The 12,504-nt window shown below is 37.7% G+C and overlaps 1 protein-coding gene and 1 pseudogene across 4 annotated transcripts in view; one reads left to right on the forward strand and one right to left on the reverse strand.

The window, feature by feature from the left end:
* ap2a1 (adaptor related protein complex 2 subunit alpha 1) overlaps positions 1-12,504 on the reverse strand; it is a 36,319-nt gene that overhangs the window by 1,610 nt on the left and 22,205 nt on the right. For 2 of the 4 annotated variants that reach the window (XM_046414804.1, XM_046414803.1), the window contains 8 exons: positions 10,825-10,887; positions 8,154-8,216; positions 4,060-4,142; positions 3,710-3,799; positions 1,791-1,914; positions 770-886; positions 561-630; positions 1-111 (listed from right to left, as the gene is read on the reverse strand). The exon at positions 1-111 is cut by the window's left edge and continues 24 nt beyond it. In XM_046414804.1, coding sequence (XP_046270760.1) covers positions 1-111; positions 561-630; positions 770-886; positions 1,791-1,914; positions 3,710-3,799; positions 4,060-4,142; positions 8,154-8,216; positions 10,825-10,887 — 721 coding nt within the window. The remainder of the gene's footprint in view (positions 112-560; positions 631-769; positions 887-1,790; positions 1,915-3,709; positions 3,800-4,059; positions 4,143-8,153; positions 8,217-10,824; positions 10,888-12,504) is intronic. The other 2 variants (XM_046414805.1, XM_046414806.1) reach the window with 2 other exon arrangements.
* On the forward strand, positions 4,247-4,425 carry LOC124074050 (annotated as a pseudogene).

The raw sequence follows: 12,504 nt of genomic DNA on the forward strand, positions 1-12,504 counted from the left end.
TCTGAGCAGACAGCCAACCTGCTGGCTCTTGGTTTGGATGACTCCAGCACACACATAATTCTCTGGATTTGGATCAACGTTGTCCAACAGAGCTGTTCCTAATCCCAGCAGCTAGAAAAAAACATATCACCACACACCAATGACAAAGAATGAAGGGGATCAGACATGACCAAAAAGCAGAAGAGTGATCTTGTCTGTTGCACAAGCATGTCTAAGACAGAAAGGATTTTTTTTCCTATTATCATAATCTACCAATTCAATTCAGTTTATTTATGTAGCGCCAATTCACAAATTTTCATTCAGGTACTTGACATATTGCACTGCAAATGGGAGTATTACAAAAGGGAGAGGTTTTACATATGGATTTTCATACACTTTCATTCAGTATTAGAGGAGTTTTTGCTAGTTTAACTGTGAATCAAAAAGTGACATAATTACAAAGAAAAAGACAATTGTCAGTCACAAACAAATCCCTGGTAATAAGCAAGAGGACTGCACATTCAGTTTAAGCCTTTATTATGGAGACTGGTGACCATAAAAGGTGGGAGACACAGACATACCTTAGCCTTAAGTACTTCAGTGTCCATGCTGTGGTTGGCCTTGAATATCTTTTGTGCTTCTTGCTGAGGCCTGAGAAGAATTCACACAGGACACTTCAGCTTTAGAAGGGAATCTAAATGTACAGACAAAACACGCAGCACACACACACACACACACACACACACACACACACACACACACACACACACACACACACACACACACTTACTGGCTAAGCTGCTTCCAACGCTGGAAGAAGTCATGTGAGGTCATCTCAGTTGGCTGGAAGAACTTGTTGATGGTGACAGGCAGTTTGAGGGTCAAGTTCTGCAGAGCTCCACCATATCTGAAGAACATACACAAAGACATACATTGCATTTGCATTTATTTGAATCCTATACTCCATTGATAACTAAAATGTAAAAAATTACCTCTTTGGCCCACTAGTTCATCTTAGTGATTTTAATCAAGTGGAAAGAATTTCTGAGTTACTGCACATGAAAGTTTTGTTTTACTGAGCTCAGGGCATAGTGTAATTTCTTTGGGACAATGAAAAACATGAAAAAACAGCTTTAACTTTAAATATAACAACTGACCAACTCCCAAACACAGTGACTCCTGTCTATGCCTGATCCAGCTTGTACACCACAGACTGCTGCTATCCACCAAGTATCATTTCATCATGCAGTTAAACAGAGTGGGATGTAGTTAATAGAAGAAATGGTTAGGAATGGCACAATTTACAAGCCAGATTTAAAAACAAAAAAAAAAAAAAGTCAGGATGTTGGAAAATATATATTTAGAATATAAAAGTACATCACAAAAAATCAGAGTATCATGAAAAAGTTCAATATTTTTTGTCACTCATTTTGGAAAGTGAAACCCATATATTATACAGATTCATTACACATACAGTGAAATATTTCAAGCCTTTATATTTATTGAAATTTAGATTATTATGGCTCAAAGATAATGAAACCCCAAAATTCAGTGCTTCAGAAAATTAAAGTATGTTCATTTCTATGGACTAAATACTCGGTTGGGCCTCCTCATAATTAACATACTAAAAAAGTGTTGTTTTTTACTGAACATGATTGTTTAAGCCGATATCCTTAACAATCCTACGTGAGAATAAATCGAGTGCAGAAAACATCGATTCTCAAATCATCAATGTCATTCTAACACGATCCAACCCTCACTTTGAAGTTTTTCAGTGTTCACCATCTGGGACTGAGTTGGTTGCAGTTTACCTGAACTTGATGTTGAGCAGTGGGGCATCAGAGAAGTCAGTCAGACACTCAATATTGAGGACCTGTTGGATCTGGGCTCCACCTTCCACCAGTGGTTCCACTGGTTTGGTCTGAACATTGAGCTGTGGCTGGCTGTCAAGGATCATCAGACAGGTATGGACAACAGTATTTGATACAATGCACTTTCCCCACTCAGAGTTCCAGTTTCCTAGAGAAGAAGGTTCAGTGTCCTCCAGAGGGGACTGATGAGCCAGATGCTGTCATAAGGGTCGTAACCTAATGGAGGATGTTAACCTTACTGTATGTCACCTTTGTCAAAAGGGGTGTGGTATGTTGCAATGTTGGTATGTTGTATGTGTATGTGCAAAAAATGGGAGCTATGTGTTTTTAAGATGATAACATTTTTTCCTTTACTCTGTATGATATTATTATCTAAAGTGCAGAACTTCAAGGACATCTGTAATATTTTGTTTTACCTTATTCTATTTTATTCTATTATATGTTACTTGTTCTTACGTTCTATGTATGCACCAATCACCAAGACAAATTCCTAGTAATGTGAAACCTCTTCACTTCCATGGCAATAAAGACGATGATGATTCTGATTAAAGTATGGTTGGTGAGTGTGGTTGACGCAGTGCTGCTTGTGTATTTTGTATGGTAGGCAACAGGGAGCAACAGAGTTGCAGTGACTCCTGGCTAATTCTGATCTTACCAGCCTATATAGCACAGACTACTGCTATCCACCTAGTATTAGCTCATTATACAGCTCAACAAAGTGGGAAGTATCTTTAAATATAAGAAATGGTTAGCAATTAATGACGTAATTTACAACACTTATTCCAAAACAAATTGGATGCTGTAAAAAATAACTAACACAAAATGTGGTCATTTACTAATCCAGTTGGAAATATACTCAGCTGAAAACAGTACAAAGACAATATATTTAATGCTATACCTCAACTTAATAATACATATACACATAAATTATTTTATCTATCACACAGACTTCCAAAACCCTCCAACTGTGTGCAGTTGTTACATTGCCTCAGAGTCAGTGTACCTCAAAGTTGTCTAAGCAGGACAGCAATCGATGATTTATATGGTATATACAAAAAAACTAATATACGTAGTGACTATAAATATATAATATATAACTATAAACAGTTGATTTACAATCATCAGTCATCCATTTTCTATTCTTTTATGAAAACACAACTGAGGTGAGGTTTCCGCCACTAATGATTTGAATGGTAGGTTCCTCTATTAAATTGTCTTTTCAATAGCAACGCACATGTCACTTGAGGAAACAAGCTCAGCTTCAATAATCCTCATTAGTGAAGTTACAAGTCAGTTTAAGGTGTCATTGCCATAATGGCTCGTGTTCGCCCATGGATGGCATCTGACACAAAATCCACAATGTTAAAATATAAACATACTTGTCACCTTTCCATGTGGAGAGAGAGTTTTAAACAACAATGAAATTCAACTTTCTACATTTTCTAAAATTCATTATAACATTGTTTTTTTTTTTTTAACAACAGCCTGCCCAGTATAGGATTTGTGAGGCTCACCACTATTGATATTTAAGCTTAAAAATCCAATGATGATATGTCATTCAAGATTATTTTTCTTTACACAAATGAACATTTTTTTTAACCATCACAAAAAAACGTACTGTCCAGTAAATTTTAAAGTTGAAGAAAAACCTTGTCATAACCGTCTGGTGGATAAATTATAGCATGGTAACACTGCTTCAAAACATAACTTTGTTTTTTCTTTAATTTCATTTCTTGGGCCAGGCTCTCCTGTAAACACAGAGATTAATTTAAAATGACTGAATGACTGACTGCTTTGTCCCAGTATGAAGCTTTGGTGCTTCCTAAACACAGTGAAAAATAGCTCTGTACAAAGGATATGAGACTGTAGCTCCCCAGGACAGCTGACTGTGGTGGTGAAGCTGGCAAACTGCACTGACGTCTTATTGCCATAGAATAAGTACATTCTCCCTGAAAGAGACTCACAAAGTTGTTATGGGTCATTCTGTTTATTTACATTCAATCAAGTATGGCAGGCCAGTCAATACACCAGGTCACACACAAACACGCTACTTGTTATGCGGAACTGAAGGTGAGGAAACCCAGTTATGTGCAGAAGATGTGAGGAAAAAATGAACACGGCCACTTGAAAACAGGACCACATGCCAAACCATGCTTATATGACAATGAAACTGCCAAGTTATGCTCGGTTTTCTGTGTCGACAACTTACCGAGATTCTGACGATACTCTGACTTGATGCCAATCTGTAGCAGCTGATTCTCAAACAGAACCCCATTGTTCTTGCACACAAACCTGCAGAAAGAAGGCATTTAAGTTGAGTCAACACTATAACAACTGTTGTTCTATAATAGCTACAAAAACAATTGAATGAAACAAGAAAACACTAATATCAGTAATTTGCTTCTCTGCCTTTTGGCTAAGATCAAGTTCTTATCACTTTAATATCTGATACGTCCTCTATAAGGGGGCAAAGTATTAAATGGATTTTAGCACTGAGAGCTGAAAAAGGGGCTTGCTCTGTTCGCTCCACGCATCGACCCGGTGTTGCAGTGCTGAAGGGAACAGTGCACCTTCCTCCTATTCAATTTCCCAGAGGGAGTCATCCCAAAGGGATCAATAAAGTGAATAAAGTCTTTGCCAGTATAGGCTAAAACGGCTTTCTTGTCTGAACAGGTCTCTGATACTCATGGTGTTTAGCCACTCAACACAGCAAAGAGTCAGTGTGAAGCAGTTATATTATTACACTGGATGCTCTAATCTGTCAGACAGTAATTAAATGACACTATACTTTACAAATGATCATATAATGTTGCTATTATAACTTGATAGTCATCCTATACACTTTATTTTCAAGTAAACCCACACAGACATGAGATGAGAGCTGAAATGACTGGTTGACTTAATTAGTTGAATGATTTCAAAGCATCAAGCACAAATGTCAAAAAGAAGCACTGTTAGCACTATCAGGACCTGTACTTCTCTCTATATGCTTGGTTTCAAACTTTTGGTCAAATGATTAACCGAACAATATTTGAGTACATTTGTCTATACTGAAAAACATTAAATTCAACCCTTCTCAAATCTGAGCAAAGACAGATCACTGGAACTATACACACAAGCAGTCTACCGCTTTATTACTGCTTCGAAGGCTGACTCATTTGTCAGGGTCAGAAATTAACACCCACCAAATGTGGTCGATTTTGTGCAGTGGAGGGTGCATTTGCTAAGTGTACATTTAAATGCATGACATCGACAAATAGCAATATTTCTACTCTATGGAATTGGTACTTTGACTTAAGTATGTCCAACAGCTGTTGACGCCTACATTTCATCTTCATTATATAGAAATGTCTCCATAAGTATTAACCTAGGAAAGTAAGGCAAATCCATGTTTGACAAACATGAGTTTTTAAAGTTATTTATGACGATGAATTATTTTCCACCACCACCAATTAACTCTAATGTTGATACAAACTCATCTAGACTAACATGTAACAATGCCTACTTATCGGGATATTAAGCAACTGGAGGCAAAACCTTTTTTTCTACTTCATATAGATCGTAGACAGTTAAAAATCAAAATTACTTTCTTAAATTGCTAGAGGAATGTAAAAACTAATTCGCCTTTCCTCAGAAAAAATTCTTCCATTTAACTGCATTTATTTCCAAGCCTATTTTGCTCGATCAATTGTGGCAGATGAACTGACATGGCATGTTGACAAACATGTTCTGTCTCGCATGGTGGTCATCCTCACCCTCTCTCATGCACCATTTGTTTCCCCTCACAAGTTTCGTTCAGCCTTTGTCTGCTTTTGCACTTACTAACCACTACCAACAGTTCTTGTGGTCATGAAAAGTGAAAAAACATGACAGTGAATTGCAGGAACAGCTATTAGGTACACTTGCGTTCTCTCCTCAGCAATCAACAGTTGTTGGGCCAGTAACTAGGGATGGGAAGCAAAGAGTAATGTACTGATAACAACAAATACATCCAATATATAGTCAGAATTTCTAATATAACAACCTGTCATGTCTGTCCTTGTAATTTATGATGTTTATTGCATGTATGTTTCTCTCTCTCTCTCTCTCTCTCTCTTTCATCCTCTCTGTCCTGTCTACCTCTTCTCCCCCCCCTTCACCCGGCCAACTATCAGCAGGATAGTTCTCCCTTGGCAGCCGGGTCCTGCTCAAGGTTTCTTCCTGTTAAAAGGGAGTTTTTCCTTGCCACTGTCTGCTTGCTCGGGGGTTCAGGCTCTGGGTCTCTGTAAAGCATCTAGAGACAATTTTGATTGTATAAGGTACTATATAACTAAATTGAAATTGAAACTGATAAGCACCTATGTTTTTGAATCTACTCTGTACTAGAGAAATTAAGAAAAAGGTTCCCCATGTTTTATTGCTACATAAAAGTTATCCTGCACATTTTGTCTTACCAACTCCAATTCTGATCAAGACATTTGTCCATGCTGCACTTTTTGCTATTCATAATCCAGAAGAGAGATCTCTGTGTGTGTCCCTTTGCACGACGGCTGCAGCAAAATGCACCGTGTGACAACAGACCTTCAAAGTCAGTGTGGTTACACTTCATTTGAGTCAACGCTGACAATACTTGTTGACAAAAGTCTTGCGCCTATAAGGGCAGAAATATCAACAATCTGTCTTAGTATCTAGTGGAAGTGCATCACGTACAGGTGAAGAAACACAGCTGAAGTTCTACTTCATCAGCTGGAGTTAACTAAATTATAGGAACATAAGTTAATGATTATAAGTAACCATAATCCAGCTGAATGCTATGATGCGTTCATGAATTTAACTTGAAATGGTTCGAGCATCATCTGAACTGTTGTTCAGATATTTAGTTTCAGATTTAGTTCTCTCAGAGCAGGAGGGGATTTAGTGTTTTGGGGGTTGCAAGCAAACTACACAGTAAAAATGAATGATGAGAGGTATTATCTCTTTATCTTTCTCAAGAAGAACAGCTGAGAACCACAAGGCCTTTTGCAGCCTACTTCTGTTAAAGAATCCTGTTAAAGTACCAGATTGATAAGCAGCATTGGTAAGAGTAGTAATAATAAAGTAATAATAAAAATCTTAAGGATACCCATCCTTAGCAGTAACATGGTCTGTCAGCATCTTGTTTGCTTGCCAGTCAGCAGGGCATTGTATCGCGACTTTGTGCTTTGCAAAACTGAGAGTGAAACAGCTATTTAGAAACTAAAGACCAATAGGAAATGGTGTTTACAAACTGCAGCTCAGTAGAGATAACTCCTATGAGCTTGAGCATGTATTCATACGAGTATGCACAAAATGAATCTTGAGCTTTCCAGCAGTGACCTCTGTGTGGAAAAGTCAATACAATATTACAGGTAATGGACGTAATGACACTTCTGACAGGTACAAATAATTTCAAAACAGAACAATGACTACTTGTCTCTCAGTCAGGGTTTAGTTAACTAAATCAGCCCTGGAAACACCTGCCATGAATGAACCAACCAGCCTAAAGATGGTCCAGTTGGACAAGATGAGTATATTGTTTAGGAACAGCCATGCAATCGCTTCACCATTTCACACACACAGGTGTGTATGCTAGATATGTGTAGGAGAGAGGGGGAAAGAAAGTCAGTATTATGAGAGTTTTAAATATTAAATTAATGTGACAGAATTTAGCAGGAGATACATCACTTTTGAAGTGAGATTTAAAAAAAAAAAAAAAAATGTTCTGAGTTATATGTCCAACTTGGTGGATCCTGCAGTGTCTCCAATGCAAATGCAAAACCTCTCTTCAAAACATTAATCCATCAGCAATCAGGGGTTTATTATTGGCAAATTATGACTACGACCAAAAGCGAAATCAGTGGATAGAGCTTATTCCCAGTTTACCGTAAAAGGGCACAACAATATAAATTGTCTGCTTGCCTGGAGCAACTCTAGCAACTCAACTGCCCAAAGTTGTTTCTGAAGCTGATGACGAAGGTGAGTTATCTCGCTTTTTTCTTTTTCCTCATCTCAGTTGAGAGTTGCACATATGCAGTACTGATGGACAATGAGTAAAGACATTTATGAATTCATTGGTGAAGTACAAGAAAACATTTAAATTATCCTGGAAACAGTAGTTTTTGGTTTTGTTTTTTTTTTTTTTTTTGGTTTGCTTGTTTGATCACCACTAATAAACAGAAAAAAGAGCAAGTAGAAATGGACCTTGGGTCAAAAATTTACTTGCCAAATAAACATTAACGCTGGACCCTGTGTAAGGGCTTATCTTTCTTGCATATGAGGATGCTAACACATAGAGATAGAGCTTACTTGTTGAGAAGTTCATCTGCCTCAGGCAGAGGCGGAGCAGGATCCTCAGAGGGAGGAGCAGAGCTGAGAGACCACAGGACAGTGGAGTGATGAAGACAGCCCAAAGGACAGAGGAGGATTGATACAGATAGATAACAGGACAAATGAGGAATGAGTGGAGCAGAAAATGAAATGCATCAGTTCAGCACGGGATACATCAACAGTGTGATTAAGAGTGATGAGTGGTGAAGAGAGGGATAAAAGATAAATGCAGAGGTTAGTAAAAGCAGTATGGACAAACATCATTGTAGATAATTACTGAGTATTTAAATTATATAACAAATTGGCATCCAGTGCTGTATGCATGTATGTACTTGAAAAATTTCTTTTCTATTTCTTTTTTTTGATTCTATACTCAAGCACATTCAATAAGAAATTGAACTATAGCCATGAGAATAAAGTGCAGACTTTCAGCTTTGATTTGTCAGTGTCTGTAGGGTCCAAACTGGGTAAACACATCATTTTTGTGTTGTTTATAAATTGTGGCAACAACATACAAAACAGATTACAATTTATACAGATTACATGCAGAAATTATTCCAACATCCTTTAAGCAGCGGCACTCTTAACTTGTTAAGTGGTTCATTTGAATTCCTGCTGGAATACTGCTAGAGTACAGAGCCAAAGCAAAAAATGCACTGTACATCAGATGTCAAGAAGCACATGCATAGTCTACACATAAAGCGTGATGCCATGAACATTTTGGTGTGAAAACTTTGTGTTTGTCTGCACAACTTCTGCCCCATTTTACAACAGCTGAAGTACAGTAGGTTTTAAGTTTGCGGCTTGGTATTACAATGCTGAACATTCACAATGTAGTTGTACAATCATACTATGATAGAACATTACACACAATGTAGTTGCACAATCACACTGTGTGTAATGTCCTATCATAAATATTGTTGCTAGTTAGTACACGTAAATAAAGTTCCTGTTTCTGAACACCACCTCCACATTTCACTAACATCCTTCATCAGAAGAGCAGAACTCTAAGGCCAGTTAGCTGCTCTGAGTCTGATTAAATTAAAGGAACAAGTATGTATCAACTGTGGTAAGACCAGAACCTATGTACAGTCAATTAAAAGTGAAGTCCTATCTCTCTCTCTCGGTCTCTATTTTTCCTTGTGTTTGTGTGTCTGACTGTGTTATTGTGTATATGACATTAGGGACTGAAATCAGCCGGTTTTAAAGAGTTCTCGGCCCAGACGAGCTGGTCAGTCTCCCGTATCTCCAATTCCAAGCCAGTCTGTTTCTCACATTGTAAATATGCAGGGCAGTGCAGGCAATAACGGTAAAGTCGCAAGCTAACATGTTTTAAGCATGGAAGTTCCTCACTGAGAGTGAAGAAAGACACAAAGCTCACAATTTGTAATACATATAAGGCTAAAGTAAACCGGGGGACTACCACAAAAACATTTGGAATAACAATCCTAGTCAGACTTAAAACACCATCACCCAACTGAACGTTCCTAGTTTGAAGAAGGTAGCAAAGGAAAAAATGGCTAAAGCTAGCCAGAGGCTCGCCTATCTTTCCTTGGTATGAGCAGCGAAAGGACCAAAGCAATTCCAAGGAAAATTATGGAATTAATGACCCTGGGTGATAAGCCGGTCTCCATAGTTGAGAACAGAGGTTTCATAAATCTGAAAAATTACCTCAGTCCTGGTGAATTTATAAGCATGGTGTAAAATGAGATAAGTAACTGACATTTGTTTTGTTATATAAATCTGTTGCACCGGCTTTTGTTTGGTAAAGTAAAATATGTCAGATAAAGTTAGGAGCAAAGCTCATTTCAGTCAATTGATATTTGCAACTCTTTCCGGTTGCACAGCACTTTATTTTGAGAGGAAGTTGTAAAGTATAAAGAGCAACTAAACCCCATAGTCGTGACTTAAATTCCGCTATCTATGAAATTCAAAAAATGCGTCTAGAATGTGAAAGTATCTACTGGGCAGGGAGGGGACAGATATGGCAGCAATCCAGTGGTGTTTTCGCAGTCGAAAAAGCAACAGGGAAAGCAAAAAGTGGTTTAGGGGTTTAATTACCCTGTATTCATTTCTTTAATTATGAAAGTAAAATTCTGCATTGAAGAAAAGTTGATTTTTGTTTCTATATGCCATCAATTATAGTTCTTAGAAAAAAACTGGAATCGGCAGAAATTGGAATTGGCCAAGAAAATTGCAATCAGTCCACCCCTGATTTTCTACCTATTACATTCATTGTTAAGCACAAAAAATTAATTCCTTGAAAAACTTACTGGGCCATAAGCTTGATTCTGAGAGTTTGAGCTAGGACAACCAAAACAATGAGCTAGATGGCAAAGGGCTCATCAAAGCTGCTGAGTTGGGTGGCAGTTGTGTCTTATTCATCTGATGATAATGGAAGATGCAACAGCTGATTGTGTTAACAATTTCAGTTTAAAAAAAAATGTTAGAAGGCATCAACGTATGTGTAGAGCAGTCAGGTGCTTTTATGCAAAAAAACCAAAAACTCATGTGCATCAAACTACCCAGAGAGTGTAGTGTATATTACCAGTCATATGTTCATCTAAAGATAAACAGCCTTGCATATAAACTATGTGGAGGTGCCATATTTGCATTCTTCTAATTCTGTAGTTTACTACTGGGCCCTTACTCCGAGTCACCAGAACCCTCCACCAATAGGGAATCAGAGGTCTCGGTGGGTTGTTCCAGATCTCTGTCAATGTCCATTCACGGTAGAGGACAGGGGACAGACACACATTCAAATCAAAACACACACAGATATGCACGCACACAACCACGGAAGGAAATGGAGAGAGGGGAAGGAGAGAAAAAAGACGAAAGACAGTCACATACACAGCAAGATAAAAAAGAACAGACAAGTGTAGCAGACCTGCCAACCATGAAGAAAAGTCTACACCATCTCCTTCTGCATTCAAAGTCTCCCCTTCAGAATGCTGCTGGACTGAGCCAATGTATACTACAACTGTGTTTTCATTCCCTGCTATGATTCAGTCTTAGAACACCCATGATACCAGAGGACAAGCGTGTCTTGAACCACTTCCTCTACTGGCAGCATTGTCATGCTGTGTTCAGATTACACAATATCAGTTAGATAACAGCCTGGCTTGTAAAGGTGTAGTGTCACAAATGAAAATGGGCAATGAGTGCAACAATTTATCATTTCACATTGCATGTTGACTCATCAGACAAAAACCATACCTGTGACACTTTGTGACGTCCTGATAGAGCAACGTGAAGCGTAAAGCATATTTTATTTTTACAAAACAGAGGAAAGGTCACTGTTGTTTTCTTCTTTTCTTTTTAAGGTTTTATGAACACAAGACAGCCAGTATGATATACACAGCTTAAATTCTTGTTTCTGGAAATTAGTCTATAACATTTCCCTCTGAAAACATCCTGCACACTGGAAAAGACAAAAAGCTATGATTGGTCAGGGGAAAATATGTCATCTTTTTTCATTTTGTCATATAATTCTGTGGCACTTGCTTTTGTTTGGTAAAGTAAAATATGATAAAGTTGGGCGAACAGCTCATTTCAGTTAATTGTAACTTTTTCCACTTGCACAGCACTTTGAGAGAAAACTGCGAAGTTTAATAATTTTTTTTATTATGAAAGTAAAATTTGTTTGTATATGCTATCAATTACAGTTGTAAGAAAGAAAACCGGAATTGGCAGGTCACTTAGAACCAGCCTATAACCAGCAGTCTTTGGGGAAAAAAACAACAATAAAAAAACAAAACAAAAAAAAAAAAGCCAACTTGGAAAACCTGACATAAAAAAATGTACTGACTATCTGATATGTTAATTCATTTAAATGATCGATTCATCAATGTATTAACACGGACGCACAATACATATCGTGTTATAAAACCAAACTGCTTTCATTAAATCTACATACTCCAATGTGGAGGTATGCAGTAGGGACAAACCAATTACTGGCCAAGGCACAGTGTGCAATTTTGTGATGGTCAATAAAGGTCTTCAATTGCGGACAAAATCAACTATTTTTAAGTCTACTTGGTCTGTTATCACCACTCCAGGGTCTCACTCAAAATCCCACCTACAACACAAATTGCTTACACGTCACAACAGCCAGTCAAAACTGAATAATATGCATCGGCAAACTAACACTGAAAACTAACTAACTGAAAAAAACAAACAAACAAAAAAAAAAACGTATTATCAATCCTTAGCATGCACCTTTAAAATTATCCACTACTGCACCTGGGCAGAGCAATGCAGTGCAGACAGTAAAGTGCCATCCATGTTCTCAGTGGCATGGATTTTGTTTTTTCTTCAGTTTCAAGGA

This window comes from Scatophagus argus, chromosome 16, assembly GCF_020382885.2.
Source record: "Scatophagus argus isolate fScaArg1 chromosome 16, fScaArg1.pri, whole genome shotgun sequence".
Taxonomy (NCBI): domain Eukaryota; kingdom Metazoa; phylum Chordata; class Actinopteri; family Scatophagidae; genus Scatophagus; species Scatophagus argus.